This window comes from Maniola hyperantus, chromosome 2, assembly GCF_902806685.2.
Source record: "Maniola hyperantus chromosome 2, iAphHyp1.2, whole genome shotgun sequence".
NCBI classification, from domain to species: Eukaryota; Metazoa; Arthropoda; class Insecta; order Lepidoptera; family Nymphalidae; genus Maniola; species Maniola hyperantus.
In genome coordinates this window covers 3,385,856-3,405,361 of record NC_048537.1, presented here as the reverse complement: position 1 = coordinate 3,405,361, position 19,506 = coordinate 3,385,856, and the positions used below count along the sequence as shown (strand labels likewise).

The following is a 19,506-nucleotide window of genomic DNA, read 5'->3' as shown; positions in this document are numbered from 1 at the left end:
TAGAACAAAGGCTTAGAATATTCAAACAAGAAAAAAGGGGACACTTGACGGCAACGTTAGTTCCGATTTTCGCCACGCGCCAAGATAGCCTTGTTGCATTGTACCATCAGCTCGAAACTTCAGTCTTGCGTTGACGTCGCTAAAATGGCAGTCACGCGTATTACCAATTTACGGTACCTACTTATAAATAAGAACTTTAGATTTAAACCCTTTGCGTTCTTTTTTCCTAATTTAAAAGGCTAGGTGATGAAAATTCATCTTCCCTGATAGAAGAATAAAAAGAAGTGATGGCAGACTGTAAAGGGATAGATATAAAATCTTGGTGACACCATTTCTCTGAATTTTCCTGATAGGATTTCTGTTGAAAATCTGAAAATAATAAGTAAGTAGGTACCTACTTAGTTCATTTGGCGAACTTTTTAAACTAGATAGACCTAACCTACCTACGAAAAATTAGGTACCTACGGAAGATATTAAATAAGTAAGTATTATTATTATGGCTAACCGCTAAATAACGATTACCAAATGCTAGAAGAACATACCGAATTTCTATAATTCTATATTTAGAACTAATATTATAAGATCTTTAGATGTTCCGAGGCGAATTGAAAACACCACACATGACAAGTATTGCGTTGCTGAATCTTAACATACGGACAAAATTCTAGGCATTCCAAGCCGCGCCCGATTCGTCCTTCTAATTTTGTCTACATAGGCTTAGAGATCTAATAGGGCTCCGTTTACATTGGCGTTATTTAAACGGCGACTTCTCACGTGTACATAAAGGCCGCATCCGATTTGTCTTTATAGGGCTCAAATGAGTTCATGATCAACATGATGGTATATCTAACTGATGATTTTTTTAAATCTCTGAGATACTTTAATATAAAAATTTTCACCAAGAGCCGTAAGTATAGAAAAACACCAGAACCTAACTACCTAGATAAGTATAGTAAGTTTAAGTAGGTATTTAAAACACTTTAGGTGTTTCCAAAAATGCTAAATATCAAGTTGTTTAGAAACAGCAAATTGCAAATACCTACTTAAACCTGTCTACTAACTTTTAGTTTTTACCCGCTACAGCTTTTTATGTCCTATGGTTTTGCGCAAATTAGTTTTTATGCAGTAAAGGTAGAGCTCAGTCTTTTCTGCATTAGTATTTCATACGATCATAATACATTACATAATTAATCTAAACGAAATCTTTGTAGCAAGTTTTTTTTCGTTTCATTGCAGCCACAGCTGAGTTATACCACAGAATATAATATAATAATACATAATTATATAACTATCGTAGTTTTGCAGCCAAATACGGCCGAGGGAAATGCGCCCTAACCGGACAAACCATGCTTATAGCAGCTGCCACATACCACGCAGACTGCGATTCTCAATCCATGCCTACCTACTTTGAATTTTGAATTGAATTTGAACGAAGTTAATTTTGACCGAACTTAAAGTTGGTCAAATTGCGAGCTTTTGCCTGAGATAAATGCGGCAGTATTGGACATCGAATATGCATCGGAGTCTTATTATCTGCTTCTGCCCTGCTCTGATGCACAAACGTAGCGTTTACATAGGGAGACATATCATTTATCCTGAGGATGTTACTTCAATTATTCCAGTCAAGAATGTGCTGCTGTATTTGGCGGCCACAGGATTTGACAAGGAAGTGTGAAGTGGAGGCAAACACAATAGATCGGAGACGGTCGCAGTGATTCAGGGATATCAAGGACCTGTATAGCCCCAAAGAAGAAGAAGAAGAACGGACATCGACAATCGGCATACTTTTTTGGAGCGCGAAAGGAAAAGTGGATCATGAATACTTATTTTTAATTTGCTACTATAAGTAGGTAGGTACCTACCGTGGCCGTAGGAAACGGGGGGCTTAAACTCCCCCTTCCCTTACTGGCCAAAATTTTTTTTTCAGTAAAAATACACAAATGGCGTTCCCAGCACCCGCGATTTCTTTTCACCTAGTAGTAGTAGTAGTAGGTACCTATCTATTTTTAACATAACATTTTGCGAAGGCTTTCTTTAAATTTTTTCTTCACTAAAGAAATATTTTCATGCTTGCTGCGTTAATGTTCCTGTTTGGTAGGTATTTAGTTACAATTTATATCTTACAAATTGAAAGACAATTTTGGCCCAGCCCTGTCATGAATAAAGACCAAAAAAATTACTTAGTTGAATACTTTGTTTAATTAGGTACCTAGTTACTTAGAATAGAAATTAAATAATAGAATATAAGTCAATTACAGGGCAAGCTATTTAGCATGTAGGCTGTAAGTTGTAATGTAACTAGTTATTAGTAATCTCTGTGTCAACCATAAAATATTTGCTAAACTAAACAATATTGGATGGTTTATAAAAATTAGAACGGTTATAAGTACGATACCGCGAAATTTTATCGGTAAAACCTTTCGAACTCCCAGTGCAAAACGGTCGCGATTACGCCTCTCTCGGCCTACATTCCGTTCTCATCGCGCCCGTCCTCTCCGCAGTTTGAAATTGGCGCGTCGACTGTGTAGCGGTCAAGCCGCGCGCGCGCTCCAATGCCAGCCGGCCGTCAAACGAACAACTTGAAAGTTTTGCTCGTGTTATTTACTTTTTTGTTTGTTTTGGTGCGGTAGAAGGACTAGTTTTAATGAATAAAGAAAAACTGTGTGAATGTTGAAGTGATAAAGTGAACTATCAGTTAATAAACAAGTAACAAATGTCTCTATATTTTTGGTAAGTTATATAAAAGTGTTGTGATTTTTTTTCTGTTATCAAGTCGCGGCTATCGTACGCTGTGCGAAGTTTTAATAAGCTTACTTCCTTTGTTTAGGAACGGCGACGCCTACACCGATGATTGTGTGAACAGCATTTTATCATAGTAGCATAGTACTAGTACCTACTAGGTAAACAAATATTTACAATGGACGGGGACAGGAAACTAAACCTCGAAGGTGTCCCATTGAACTCGACAGGTGCAGCGAATATTTATTTGAATACTGGCAAAAATAAAGTAAACGAGCGGGACGGGACTGTTATTCATTTAAATACAGGTGATTTTCAGTTATTAAACATTCTTTAACTCAAAGTTGTAGAGTTATTAACTCTAAAAGAACTGGTTTTAATTATTTTTTTCTATTTTAGAGAAGCCTGCGGACGTCGGCGTTCACATAAATACGACTTTGTCCATCGCGTCTTCTAAGAAAATTAAGCTTCTATTCATATTGAGCTTCTTGCTCAGTGTAATTTGTATGATAACAAGTTGCTCCATAGCATTTTATTACTGCAACGAGATATCATCCCTGAGAAGACAGTTTGATGTATTGAGAGAACAATTTCTGATACAGAATATAAAAGATGGGGTCCTAAATCAGGATAGAGCAGTACAGAGCCCTCTTGTATCTAATTTTAAACCGCAGTTGAAAGGTGTTGAGGTCCGAGAAGGCAGGGAATATATTAGAAGTGAAGTGCCCCCTAAAAGGTACTATGTTGAAGACCTCGGTGAGGATATGTTACTTGTAGATTCAAGCAAGAAGAATCCTAGTCAAGAAAAATTGCCAACATATGACTTATCCTTCTTCCAAAAAGGTAGTTAGTAGTTACCTATAATAATATGATCTCAAATTACTATAACACTGAGAAACACACTCCCAAGCATTGTTATTAATAAATAATATTTTTATTGCAGAGCCTCTGGTAGTTCACTTTAATGGTGCTATACGAGAACTAAACATTGGCACTCAATGTAAGTATGAAAATAAACATTTTTTTTCATTTAGTCACATATAAACATCTGCTTAACTTGAAATTGTAGTTATTGTTTAAGTAGTAAATACCTGCCTATAGTAAAAAATTAAAATTTAAAAAAATATATTACTTATACCTACTTTGTAAAGAATAGTCTTTTAAATAACAAAATATATAGTTGGGTATTTATTAATAACTATTTTTTTGTTTTCTGTGGTTTATTTGCTAGACAATATGTATAATTCAAAACAACAATCCAAGTATAGCCGTTAGTATGATAATAATGCTGCATACCACAGGATATGTGCTGGAAGCCTTTATATTTGCATTCCTACATACATGAATCAACATTCAAACATCATAGAATTTACTAATTCCTACTTTATTTTCAAGACAATAGAATACATATTTCAATAATATATTTTGTAAGATAGCTTAGTAACTAGGTACAGTTCTATAGAAAAAGCTTGAATTATAAAGTATGACTGAAGGATAAGGATAAGCAATTAATCTCACTGAGCAATTAAACACCAGACGGTGTTATATAATTCCTTTTTTATTCATTCATTGAAGTCATCTCAGCTGTTGTCTATTATTTTTATACCTGTACTAGCTAATACTCGCGACATCGTCCGCGTGGACTGCAAAAATTTCAAACCCCTATTTTACCCCCTTAGGGGTTGAATTTTCAAAAATCCTTTCTTAACGGACGCCTACATCATAATAGCTATTTTCATGCCAAATTTAAGCCAGATCCGTCCAGTAGTTTGAGCTGTGCGTTGATAGATCAGTCAGTCAGTCAGTCACCTTTTCCTTTTATAGATTAAAAAACAATGGGCAAGTGCGAATCGGGTCCCCTGTACCATCATACTAGAAATAACACTTTTTATTTTTTTGTAAGTTTTCATGGTGACCATTTTAATATTTTTATTATTATTTTGTTGTTATAGCGCGAGCGGCAATACATAATTATTCTGTGTCAAAAATTTCAACTCTCTACCTATTACGGTTAACGAGATACAGCCCGCTGACAGACAGACGGACGGACGCACAGCGGAGACTTAATAATAGGGTTCAGTTCGCACCCTTCGTGTACGGAACCCTGTAAAGCAGTGACGGCCTAGTGGTTAATACTGGTCGATCTCCTATTCGGAAGGTCGGGGGTTCGATCCTGGGCACGCACCTCTGACTTCTCGGTGCGTTTTTTAAGCAATTAAATAATAACCCTTTCTTTAACGGTGAAGGAAAACATCGTGACGAAACCCTAGCCTAAGTTACTCCTTTCAACATCATACAATTTTACTTATATTAGGCACAACGCCTATACCCTCGGACGACAAAACGCGGCAACCCGCATTATAGTCAAACCGGCCGGCTAAGGGCTAATAGCAAGAAAACTTACACGAAGAAAAAAAGACGATATACGTATACTATACACTTGCACTGTGAGACAACGCCTATGATATTTGTGGCCGAGTCAGAGACCATCCGTCCTCAGATCCGAACGACTGTCCTAAAAAAATAATTAAAGTTTGTTCTGCCGAATTCTGGCGGTCGTTATAATGATATATTATCTAATCCCTCCCCCGTCTCGTCCCTGTGACCCCGCAGGATTGCTCTGTCTAGACGTCTCCGTCCTTCGCCTTTATAAACTATTAGCTGATGCCCGCGACTTCGTCCGCGTGGAATTAGGTTTTTTTAAAATCCAATGAGAACTCTTTGATTTTCTGGGATAAAAAGTAGCCTATGTCATTCTCCAGGTCCGTCTGTCAATCTATACCCATGCAAAAATCACGTCAATCCGTTGCACCGTTACGACGTGCTTGAAGGAGCAAATTAACAAACCCACAAACCAATAAACCAACAAACAAACACACTTTCGGATTTATAATACCTACCTAAGTAATGATCTCTTCAGGCTGTTCTATAGATTTATAATTAGATATTATAAATGTCGTATGTACATACTAGCTTATTTCTGCGACTTTGGCCACGTGCACCACATAGGTAAATTTCATACCCCTATTGTACCCCCTTAACCCTTAGGGGTTGAATTTTCAAAAATCCTTTCTTAGCGGATGTCTACGAGATCCACGTCATAATAGCTATCTGCATGCCAAACAGCTCGATCCGTCCAGTTGCTTGAGCTGTGCGTTGATAGATCAGTCAGTCAGTCGGTCAATCAGCCAGTCAGCTTTTGCTTATATAGATTACTAACAAGGTCACTTACCAAGAATGGTCAGATAAGCTGAAGGAATCGAAAATATAACATCGTAAAAATCTATTTTTTTGTGTCATTTTTTGCTATTTGTTGTAATTGCGATACCGAATCAATAACAATCGTGATTAATTAGCTGATAACAATCCAATTGCGATAGTTTTCCGTAGTAGATTAGGATTTAGGACGTAGTGCGCAAACGCAGTCAATTAGTTCACTTTTGGTGTAACTGCTTCCCTGCTGCAGTGGTGAGTACTGTCATCTAAAGTGTGACGTTCAAGGCTCGATTCCTGGCAAAGGGAATGGAAATTAATGATATTTGGCTCTGGTCTGCACAACAGCCCCCCCCCCCCCCCCCTTCCATATCCTATGAAAATGACTCGTTAACAAAACCAAGCATTTAAACACAAAACAGTGACAACTGCCATACTTCACTTAATCAACACTTTAGAAGTAATCAGATATCTCACCAAAGAAAGCAATTAATATCTGTTGCAATCCTAACATCAATGGTTGCAATTGTCCGATCATCGCCGTACATATAAGAATAAGTGGCAATTAATGGGTTAGATACACAGATAATGGACATATTATACAAGTACACTAGATAAGGTGTGCTATACAAAATGGCAGTAGTTTTTTGTGCTGATTCAAGCGCACCACCGAGCGTACCGAGAATTAAAATTGACAATAGTGTCAAATGGTCCTCGTGTTCTTTGTTGAAAGATGTGTCCTGATCAACACTAATATTTAGTTCCGATTACGCTCACACGAATCTTTACTGCTGATATCAGCAGTGCCAAAAGCGAAGTGATAATCAAATAGATCCAAAAACAGGACGGCAACAGCAACTCCAGCATACCTACTTGTATTAGTAGAGATCAGGGCCCAGGGGTTAGACATAGACACTAATTGAAGTGTTGCTGTTACAATTTACTAGCTGATGCCCGCGACTTCGTCCGCGTGGAATTAGGTTTTTTAAAAATCCCGTGGAAACTCTTTGATTTTACGGGATAAAAAGTAGCCTATGTCCAGGTCTGTATCTATAGGTACTGTTGCACCGTTGCGACGTGATTGAAGGACAAACCAACAAACTAACAAACAAACACACTTTCGCATTTATAATAAGGGTACTGATTTTAATTGCTTCAGTTTTCAAAACTGACTGCACATATGCATATTGCAACATGCAGCATACGATATGCACCGCCCCCCTCCCACTGCTAAACATGCACATAAAGCCAGCCACCAAGCAAGCAATACGCACCATCACCACCACGCAGCATGCATAATGATTGCCTGCATAATTATTATTAAGGTTACACTTCTTACGCGCTTCTCCATACAAACGTATTACGCATAAATAACCCTTTTACAAAACTATAAAAATGCAAAACTATTGTCTTTATGGCAAACTTTACTTGACAGTAATTCTAAATGTCTTTAATTTGTAATTTTTTTTAAAGTTAATTTTCGCGTCCCGTAAATGTTGATTGCAACAGCATCCTTTCACGCTCGACTTGGGGTGACCATGGAGAGTTCTCTTAAATAGATAAATCAAGCTAAATCGTACCTTTATCATTGCGTACGGAAGTCCATATTGCTTTACATAGTTTCTACTTCCTAGTTCCTATATGTTAAGGACTTCATTTTGGGTTATCAACAAAGAGAAAAAATACAATCGGTACCTACTAACTTTTAATAATTTATTTTAAATACTTAAATATTTCTTATTCATTGTAAAACAATGACATACTTAATAATATATTGACCTACTTACTCCTTTATTCTTTTTTCGTTCTGTGAAATGTGAATAGGGTATACTTAGATTTGTACACACTTTCCGCGCATTGGTTCAACGTGACATATCTATCTAAATAGGTGCCGTACCTACTTAATAATTTCGAGAGTAGGTAACGACATTTCAATTATGAATAAAACTTACTTTTACTTAACTTCGCGTATCTTTCGGTTACCTAAAAAAAGGATAAATTCGAGTATTATTATTTGTTTCTTAAGGCATCCATCCACGCAATAATTTTATGGGACAACTTCGATCAGCAATCATCAGTAGAGTAATCTACTCATGTGGTAACGATGCCGGTTTGCCATTACTAACAAGTACTGCGGATGCGCGTGCGTTTAGCCAATTCCCTAGGACCGCGCGCGGCAGAGTGAAGATCGGGTTTTAGGCTCCTGATACTTAGTTATTATTCTCACCGTAATATGTCCCCGCATTTTATTCGCCCAGATATTCTATCACCAGCCGCGATGTTACTTTGGTGATAATCTCATAGGGACTGATATCACTGATATCTGCAATATGCTCAACCGGCAGTGAATCTCCCCATAAAATCACTTCATCATTTGCTTTATCACTGCAATTGGGACCTAAATCTATACTAATTAAGTCCATGGAAACTCGACCCACAATCGGCACGCGGCGTCCGTTGATGACAACTGGTGTACCTGATGGGGCGCTGCGCGGGTAGCCGTCACCATAACCGATCGCTATGACTCCGATACAAGTCTCGCGCTCGCTGATCCAGATGCCGCCGTAGCCCACCGGCTCACCGGCTTTGTGTCTGCGGATAGCAATCAATCGGGATTTAAGGGTCATCACCGGTTTCATGCCATATTGTGTACCGTCAGTACTGGTTTTCGGCGAAACACCGTAAAGAATAATCCCAGGACGCACCCAGTCGAAATGTGCCTGTGGCCAAAAGAGGATCCCGCTAGAGGCAGAAATAGATTTTTCACCTGGCTTGCCGTCAGCGAAAGCTATAAAACGAGCAATCTGTGTTTCTGTCGGCTCCGGATCGTCTTCCTCCGCACGGCTGAAATGGCTGATGATATTCACTGGCTGGTGCACGTTTTTACACAGACAGAGGCGCTGATAAAAGGCTTCTGCCTCTTCAAGACGTACACCCAGACGGTGCATCCCTGTGTCGATTTTCATCCAGACTTTTACCGGATTAGATAATTCAGCCTGTTCCAGCGCCAGCAACTGCTCTTCAAAGTGAACTGTCACTTCTAGACTGCTCGCGGCGACCACCGGCAGATCGGTTGCATCATAAAAACCTTCCAGCAGAATAATAGGTTTCACAATGCCAGCGGCGCGCAAGACATGTGCTTCACTCAAGCGCGCCACTGCTAACGCATCCGCATCATTGAGTGCACGGGCCACTTCGAGTATTCCGTGGCCGTAACCATTCGCTTTTACCACCGCAACAATACGGCTGTTAGGTGCGAGTGTCCGTAACCGCTGCCAGTTGTGTCGCAACGCACCAAGGTCAATGATGGCTGTTGCCACTTTCATAGGGCTTCCTTGGTCAAATGTGTTTATTGTTAGATTCGTTATCAGGGTCATTATTCCACCAGCGATACATTCAAATGGATTATTCATCGTGGTAACTCGAACCGGGCGTAGTTCTCAAAGCGGACTGACCCTATCGGGCCGTTACGCAGTATGCTATTTACCGATAATTTTGGCAACGCCTTCTGAATCATTGTTATCATAGTAAAAATCATCACGATAAAGATGATAACATCGGCATCGTGCTGTATGGAGCCAGATTCAGGTAAATCGGCCGCTGCCCCAGACTGTGTTACAGTTTAACTGAGAAAGTTCCACGATCGGCATCTGTCTAGTTGTTTGAGAGAGATGGCACCCGCATGTAGTCCATCATAATCAAATTCAGAGAAAATCCGCTGGGCAGTGGAACGAAATTCTGTCGGAGACCCGATGGAAGAGTCATCATCAAGAGTCAAGAGATTATACATACTCGGCTTTTCCAGCAGAATCCCATGGTACTGGAGATGAGACATGGTAGGGAGAGCGAGACCAGCATGATACGCATTATAATCTGCTTGTCGGGCATCCTAAGACTGAAAATCAGCACCGGGTTTTCTTCCGCCATCGGAAGAACAATTCACCTAAACAAGTTCAGCTGATATGGTTTCCCCTTGGACGGGCGCCCTGCGTCAGTGACCGGGTCCGAAGGTAACGGAATCGGTAGTTGTAACAACAATAACATTGATAACAATAAATATGACTATCGATGCGTAAAGGATTAACGTGATAGGAGTTTGGGTGTTTTAGCTAAATCGACACACGACGTCACAGACAGAGTGTACTAACTATAAAATAAGCGAAGAAACTCTCGGTTTGATCCTGAATCGACTGTCAAAATTAGGCTATGGGTGACGTGAAATCAAGAATTATTACTTCCTACATCCATGATGAAATCAAAGAAACCTGGTTGTTTCATAGCCTATCTAGCGTCAAAAGTAGGTAACATTTGACGCCTGCCAGTGACGTCGAAGCCCCGACGTTTTGTTACAAATTTCCTAATTGTCATGAACTGAGACAGAGTCGAATCTTAACAAGTAACAATAAAACATGTCACATGGTTTAATCCCACTCCCTGACGCGGCCACAACAACTAACCAGGATGCCTCCTGAGTCCTGAAATATCTAATCTCGTGTAACTCGTGAACTGGTTATAGATAGAGAGTTAAATATTCACATTATTTGTATTTCTATTGTCGCTATAACAACAAAAAGATTCTAAAGGCCCGCTATGAATATTTAAAAAATTACAGTGTTATTTCTTGTAACGATGGTACGAAACCCTGTTGTGTGCCAGTCCGATTTGCAACAAATTCTTCATGAAAACACGTTAAAGGAAGCTAGGTATACCTAGGTAATGTAGTAGGTAAGGCCCTGGTTGGAATACATCGAGATACCAGTAACCATCTATGGATAGGAAGCCTCTGTAGGACCGAGAGCCGGTGCCCTTTGTAGTTATTTAACTCAATAGTCACGGACTAGTGACCTGCCCTAATGTGTTTACTACAACATATTATATTAACTCCTACAATTACTATGACATAAACAAAGCCTCGATATCAGGGTGTCTTATTTCATAGATCCCACATTTTCCAATAACACTCAATAGGCAAATAAATAAAGTCGATTCAGCACATGTATTACACAACCTACGGACTTCGGTACCTGGGCTGATAACGGGAAACACATTTACCGAGACTCAAAGTAGTCATTTCCGTTTGCGGAATACAAGCTTATTTCTGTAGGTACCTACCTCTCGTCAAAATCGGTTAAACGGATAAGCCATGAAAAGGTAGCGGATAGACAGACGATGCCCAAGACTTCGTTGACGTATAGATAGCTTGCATCCCTGAGATAAATATACTGTAACCCGCAAAATCAAAGAGTTCCCAAGAGGTTTTTGACAAACGGAAACTTACACTATAAGTCGCGTTATAGTCTAATCGAAATATATAAAACCGGCCAAGTACGTGGCGGGCCACGCGCAGTGTTGGGTTCCGTAGTCATATACTCGTTAACCTGTGAACCCTACTTAGCCATGATAGTTTTCCTTTAAAATTGACTATATATACTACTGCTGTGAATTTTTTCACGTTCCTATATATTACCATTTGGCTGATACAGGAGGGGGACACTTGACTCTAATAAAAATTATCACTTTAAAATATCATATTTTACAAACGGATCTAGAAATCGAAAAATGATGTTCCCACACCCACAGTATTTTTAAAAGACCTATTCAACGATATCCCACACAATGGGGTAAACGAGAAAAAAAATTCATCTCCACTTTACATGTAGGGGAGCTACCCTAAAAAAATATTTATTACAATTTTATCACACCACTTTGTCGGCGTGATTAATATTTATACCCATACCAAATTACAGATTTCTAGCAAAAATAGTCTCTGAGATTAACCGAGGATGGACGGACGGACGGACATGGCGAAACTATAAGGGTTCCTTGTTTACTACGGAACCCTAAATGGAAAAGCTGACTGACTGATCTATCAACGCACAGCTCAAACTACTGGACGGATGGGCATGCAGATAGCTATTATGACGTAGACATCCGCTAAGAAAGGATTTTTGAAAATTCAACCCCTAAGGGGGTAAAATATTGGTTTGAAATTCGTATAAGTAGTCCACGAAGACGAAGTCGCGGGTATCAAGCTAGTTTTTCTATAAAATAAAATATTCTAACATCTATTTGCCAAATTATATTCCTCCGTTATGTTTTCTACAATGATATATTATGTAAATAAATCGGATATGGTGACGCTTTCACTGTTCGTTGAAGGACTAACGGTATGAGCGACTGACACACTTGTAGGATAACTGTTAAAACTGTCTATTATCACTAAATCATGATGAAGTGGAACATGAAATTAAGGACAAACTTTGCCCGGTGCTCAGTGCTCACATTTAAACATACACACACACACGTATGCATGCTAACGCTGATATTGTTAAGGAAGAGCGGAGTCTTCTGATACAGGACTAGTTCTCCTGCTCCTCCTTAAAGAAGGCTCCAACCTCTTGGCGTTACTGTAAACCTAAGTTATTTGAAATAAACGATTTTTCTTTTAGGGGTCCGTACCTCAAAAGGAAAAAAGGAACCCTTTAGGATCACTTTGTTGTCTGTCTGTTTGTCTGTCTGCGTGCCCGTCTGTCCGTCGTGTCAGTCAAGAAAACCTATAGGATACTTCCCGTTGATCTAGAATCATGAAATTTGGCAAATAGGTAGGTCTTATAGCACAAATAAAGGAATAAATCCGAAAACGGTGAACTTGTGGTTACATTACAAAAAAATTTAAATGTGTTCATGAACAAATAATTAGCATTTTCAATTTTCAAAGTAAGATAACTTTACTAGTATCATATGAAAGGGTTTTACCTGTACATTCTAAAACAGATTTTTATGTATGATAGATATAGTTTTTGATTTATCGTGCAAAATTTCGAAAAAATAGACTGTAATACGGAACCCTCGGTGTGCGAGTCTGACTCGCACTTGGCCGGTTTTTTCTAAAACATAGAAACACTGTATGGAAAGAAGAAGATAAAGGTGGTTACAGAAGTATATTATTTTTCTTCGTTGTACCTACTCGTAGGTATGATAGTAGTAAAAATTTGCTAACAATACAATGCATTGCTGATGCAGCATCGTATCAGCATCCGTATCATAAGGGGAACACTGACTAATGGAATTCCATTCAAAGCGAGCGGATATCAGCTGATGCTTGTTATGTATCGTGTTTTTATTTACGCGCGTTTATGGCCTATGATCGCGGGATTAGTATTTATTGGTATTATTAGTATTTATTAGTATTTATTTATACGTAGTTATTGGTACTGATTCTGAGCACAATTAAGTTTGTCTGCCAGTCGCGAGCGTATCGTTTAAATTTGTAGGGTGCTCTCTATTACCTAGAGTCTTTAAATGTAAAAATCATGTTCCGTCCTTTTTTAGAAAGAAGAGGATGCAGATACTCTAAATTTAGTTTAGCGAAAAACAACAGAATCAGCGCCATTATCTACGCTCACAATTATCTTAAAATCTTGATTATGAATTCAAAATTTGTCGTTAATTGACATATGTACTTTATTCACGTAGTACATCTATGACATTAAAAAATATATATGCACTGCTTTGAAAGCATTTTTCCATTAAAAGTTCTGGCTGCTTCACGGTTTTGGGTTCTAGCTATTTGGAGCTATAGCGGCAAATCCGCGTGTCGCTATTGGCTGTTTACGTAAGACGTATGTAATGATTGACACTGCCTAGCGCGGCACGCGCATGCGCCTGCACAAATTATAAGAGCATACAGCGCTAAAAAGGGGTACGCAGTTAGGCCACTGTTGCATTTAAACAATATTAAATAACCCCATATCAAGAGTAAGTCTGTGGCTCAGGTCGGAGCGGGTGCGTTCTGCGGGGCGGCCAGCGGACGCGATGCCATACTCTCCAACCCGCTCTCGATTAGGACACGTTCGCGCGTCTTTCTTCAAATCTCTATATATAAAAATGAATCGCTGAATGTGTTGCCGAACGCAAATCTCGAGAACAGCTGAACCAATTTCGCTAATTTTTTTTTTATAATATTCCTTGAGGTACGAGGATGGTTCTTACGGAGGGAAAAATTTAAAAAAATTTATTAAAAAAAATTAAAGAATCGACTGTTAGGCGGTACGAAGTTCGCCGGGTCAGCTAGTTTCTTATAAATATTAAGAGTATGTTCTACACGCTTGCCGCCCCGCAAGACGCACCCGCTTTCACCTGGGCCGCAGACTCAAGGCAAACATCACCGAAGTATGCATTTGTGATATTGCTCTAAATGTCAAAATTTGTTTGTTACAGCCATCATTGGTCCATGGGTGCGTGACGTGGAAGTGTCTTCTAAGGACAGCGAGGCGAAAATAGAGCTAAACAATAACTACTTCACAGTCAAAGAGAGTGGACTGTACTTCGTTTACGCACAAGTAAGTTTTTACATTTAGATCCGAGACATAGTCGCTAACTATCTGTGGGCTTCATAAGAAAGCTCAGACTGAAATATAGTATAGAGTCCACTTTGACTTGGTTCAGACTTAAGATACTGTTAAAAGGAGACAGCGTAATATCGCTGGCATAAATCTGTCTCATTTTAACTGAGACTTAAGTCTGAGCAAAGTCAAAGTATGCCCTACTCATCTCGGCCTCTGAGTCACTCAGCGGGCGATAGACATCAGAACTATGTTTGAAGTTTCTCTATGTGATCAAATGAAATGAGGAGATCCGTAGGAGAATCAGAGTAACAGTAATAGCCCAACGGGTTGCGAAGCTGAAGTGACAATGGGCAGGGCACATAGTTCGAAAAACCGACAGATGTTGGGGTCTCAAGGTGCTACCCCTCACCGGAAATCGCAGCGTTGGAAGACCCCCCCACCACTAGGTGGGCAGATGACATAAACTTCAAAGAGAGCAGCTGGATTCAGGCGGTACAAGACCGTTATGCCAAGTTGCATTCAAATCCTTCCAGGAGTTCTAGAGAGATGCGTTAACAGACACACAAGAATTTTTTTTGTGTTCAATATCAACAATTAAGTTTATTCCAATGTTTCAGGTACAGATTTTGTTCAAATACAGTTTAAAGACTAGTATAGATTAGAATAGTTGTTGAATAGGGTACTCCCCTATTAAATTCTCAGCCATAGATAAGTTCCGAGAATTAAAAGGCGAATTCCATTGTCGAAAGATAAATAACTGAATGTACCTACGTCTAACAATAACTACGCAGCTAAGTGAATTCCGGTTACGAATGTTGAAACTATTGAGAAGTATTTGAATACTTACGCATTTTTTATCAGCCCCCCAACAGAGACCACCTATACACGCCTTATAGCCTAACACCCCCGATAGCCAAGCTTAGGCAGTTGCTTAGCATATAAGACGGCCCACGCCCGTTCGGTACCCTCATTCCGCACATTGTCTTGATTACGTTACTTTTGAGTTCACCAATCACAACAAAGCATTCTCCCCTGTCCCCCGCCAACATTTTACGATTTTGTTTTCATGCAAAACCTTGTATATGCGTACTTTTGCGGTTGAATTCTCTGTGCCCCCCAATTATGTAAGAAAAACGTATTCATCGTAATCGGTAGGAAATTCTGCCCTTTGATTGGCTGTGAAAAAATCTAAACAGCGGATCAACCAATCGAGGGGCATAATTTGCTGTCGATTACGATCGATGGATACGTTTTTCTTACACAATTGGGCAGATCTTCACTTTAATATGGAACCTACCTGTCAGTACAACTTTTGTAATAAAAAGAATTGTTAAAATTGGTCATGGAGTTATGAAGTTAGGTACATCGACAAAAATCTTCTTCCATATCCTGAACAAACCCTATTGTTTTTCGGGATAAAAACTACCGAATTACCCGGAGTATCACTATAAGTACGCTAGTCAATACGATCTAACCCGTTCCGTAGTTTCAGCGTGAAACTTGCACAGACAGACAGACAAAAATAAAATAAAACTGTATTGGGCTCATCGATAATGTATCCTCTAATTGATTTTTCAAGAGATATTTCATGTACATAAATTGTCCAGTTACGTTCCTAATTAACTTATTAATTTCAGGTAGTCTACCTAACTCACGCCCCAAACTGTTACTTCGTTTGGGCCCGGCAGCCGAATAAAGAGCCGCGTCTCTTAACTACCTGCGCTACAGGGGACGACTCGAGCCCCAGGACCCTCAGCAAATCTCAGATCTCGTGCTCAGTCCACACTATAACCCGACTGTACAAAGGAGACACCGTCAACATGGCCCAACGGGAACAGAACAGGACCTTGTGGCTTCGACCGGGTTACACTTACTTCGGCTTTGTCAAACTTAGTTCCTAATATGGCTGTGATAGTGATAGTGAAATGCTTGAAAGGACGGGAGGAGGCCCCACATACACTCGGGGAATGCAATATTTCTGTAGTTTTTTGTATATTTACTTATAAGGGCACTGTTTCACAACCTTCAGGTAAACTTTATCTGAAGAATAAATTTGACGTTATGTATTGGGAATCCGTCAGTATCTGGCAGATGTGAAACAGGCCTTAAGTATTGTAATGCGCAGAAACTGGTGTAACTTTTGAGGTAAACTTACTTACGGAAAAACGTCATGACATCGCCATACAGTTTAACTACAGACTTACAACTTACAGACTATCAAAAAGAGTAGGTAATTTATTACTTATTGTTTTTTTTTTAATTTCATGCTATAGTCGTGGCATAAAATCGGTACGTAAAACCGTACGTCTAAGGAGTGTCATTTGCACACAAAACAAGAGTGGCATATTTTATACAAACAATTCCAATTTTTGTCTCTCTTTCGTAGTATATATGGGCCTCAAACAGAGAAGCATATAATATACTGCCATTGTGCCTTATTCCCATTCTGTTGATACGAAATACGAATGGTGCTATCGTAATACTATAATTATTTTATTGTACAGGAAGTGATTTAAGTGTGCCATATATTGTACATAACGGTTGATTACGTACATCACACTGTGTTATGTACTTATATTTGTGTCGTCCATGAGACATAATTATTTTGCTGTATACAGTTGGAATGTAAATTAAGGTCTGAATTTTGGAGTAATTTTTTGATGGAAACGATATTATATGGTGCCTAAAGGAAGATCTTAGACATATAAGTCCCGAAAATTGCTAATGCACGTGGCCGCCATTTTAGTGACGTCAGCAAGTGACTGAAGTTTCGAGCTGATTGTATATTTTTAATTCGGCTGATGTCAATCGATGTTATGAGACATGGTTCCAGCGCAATAGCAATTTACGGGGCTTATACCTAAATGCTTCTTTATAACAGCTGATGAAAAATGATTAGATGATAATTTCTTTTTTAGCGTTTAAACTACCGTGAGTGATTTCCATTATACATAATATCTGTCCCGGCTGTACTCACGTTTTTAGTCGGGCTAACCGACTAGCCGTACAGATATTATGTATAATGATAATTTCTTCTTATCCGAGCTTCCAGTGAATTGATCTCGTATTGGTCGAAGAATCCCACGAGTACCAAAATTTCGTGTTAAGTTTGACAAAATTATTTTGTTATTCCATATTTTGATGTGAAATGTGTGTTAGTTTTTGTGTCATCTATACTATATAATTATTTCATTTTAAGTGCAAATGTAATAATAGTTAAGACATTCTTATTTTTTCTACTTGCTCAAAAAAGCATTTTGACTTATTTTTTAGTTAATATTGATTATGTTCTAGTGTCAATAGGCTCCAGGCATATTGCGGTAGTGTAAAAGAATTGACGCAACACGTTAATTCTACAATGTTTTAAAGTAGATTGAACTTTAACTCCACTGCTTAATGTCCAGATGTGTGTACTGTATTCAAATTAGTATAAGTCCCGCAAATTTCACATGCGCGTGGCCGCCATTTTAGTGACGTCAGCACTAGACTGCAGTTTCGAGCTGATGTTATATTTTTACTTAAATATGCGTCAAATGACGTCAAAATGACGTAATTCCGATGTTAATGAGACAAAGTTCCAGCGCAATAGTAATTTGCGGGACTTATACCTACCGCAGGATCAGGAAATATATAAGATTATTCGAGGACACGCGCTTTTGCTCGAAATTAATTCATGATACGACCACGGTGCCTTCTTCAAGGGTCAAGTTTAACGCGTCGCCATTTTTACTTCACCACAATATGTCTTGAGCCTAAATTCAGTAAATCTGCAGCGGCAGTTATTTTAAAAAATGATTTTATATGACATTTATTGATGTTTTTATATGTAATGTAGGCATTAAGCGAGTCATAATTATTAGTTTGGTACATGTTAGTATGACATCTATGTTGAGTATTAGTTTTTAATATGGTGCTGATTTGTTGGTTATGAGTTATGAGTTGAGAGTCGATTTCTTCAGTGAATGGACCTTTGGACACTCCTTATTTAACACGTATGTAAAAGGGGCTGGTATAATACATTGAAGAAAATCGTTTATCACCTCTCGACGTATTAGTCTGAACTCTGAGTGATGTATATTTACGTCATTGCGGTAGTGTGAGTCAGGAATGTTTTTTTAAATTGTATTACCTATATAATACAACGAATGAATGGAACTTCTAAACCACAAAATAGGTACGTTTTAGTAGGTTAAGAACTAAATATTTGAAAAAAAATCCATGAACGTATTATTCCTTTGGGGGTTTCACCGTTGCGAAGTACATGCGCAAGTAAAATGAGATGCGCAAAAAGTGAAAAAAAAAAAACTGGTTGAAGCTGCGTTTATCATTTCAATAATCCAGTAACGCTCAAATAGATTTTTTACAATTTACAATATGTATTTTCATTTGGAAAGTTGTAAGTCAATCTCAGTTTAGTGGATTAAAAAAAAATTCTAAAACATTTCTTCTGATACATCTGTAATATTAAATAGTCAGTTTCAAAGATGATTTGATTTAATGGTAATTTAGTTTATTATAAGTTGAGTACAGTAAAATTGGTAGGTACTTTTGTAGGTAAGTACTGTTTTAGTCCACAAGTTTTACTTATTGTGATATCAAGTTAGACTTATGCTAAGGATTTAAATATTAAGCTTGGTGCTTAGGCCTAACGCCTGAAGTCGCTGTAATCGTCAACGAAATTGACATTGATAATTTTGTTACCTAGATCTTTTAATAAGGGATTGTAAAAAATATAGTAGGAACCTTCCTATAGGCCTACCGTTTAACATACTCAATGTCTGTGTGTTTAACTGAGTTGGTTTCTGAAGTAGCAGCGCGATGAGGGAGGCATGATGGTTACGTAAGCGCTGCCGTCCATTGAGTTACTAGTGGCGGCCACTATATGCAGCCACTAGTGGTTAGGTTAAGCCACTAGTCGCAGCCACAGGTGGATGGACGCGGCCACCAGTCGCAGCTACTAGTGACTAGAATCCATCGTCCGATTTCCCTCAGTATTTGACAAGGATCGGACGTATTTGTTTGTCCAAAATGGAAACACTGTTGATTTTATCCATCGAGTCTCGGATTCTTGTAGCAAGACTGAACCTGTGGGCGGCGAGGAGAAGCTGGCAACTGCCCGCAACATTCCATCGAATGTGTGCGGGAGATGAGTGACAAAACGCGGCCACTACTCTACGACAGAGCCAAAAATCTCAGTGGGCGTTAA

General features: G+C 38.8%; 1 protein-coding gene across 2 annotated transcripts; it reads left to right on the top strand.

Moving 5' to 3' along the window:
- The first annotated feature begins 813 nt into the window (after positions 1-813).
- On the top strand, positions 814-17,911 carry LOC117993922 (uncharacterized). 2 transcript variants are annotated; one of them, XM_069505574.1, is made up of 6 exons: positions 814-2,734; positions 2,828-3,047; positions 3,139-3,582; positions 3,683-3,739; positions 14,173-14,294; positions 15,938-17,911. In XM_069505574.1, the coding sequence occupies exons 2-6, from the start codon at positions 2,918-2,920 to the stop codon at positions 16,199-16,201; spliced, it is 1,017 nt and encodes a 338-aa protein (XP_069361675.1). In that variant the 5' UTR covers positions 814-2,734; positions 2,828-2,917; the 3' UTR covers positions 16,202-17,911. The 2 variants fall into 2 exon arrangements, with proteins under 2 accessions (XP_069361675.1, XP_034837696.1); XM_034981805.2 differs by having other exon boundaries at positions 818-2,730.
- Positions 17,912-19,506: the final 1,595 nt, after the last annotated feature.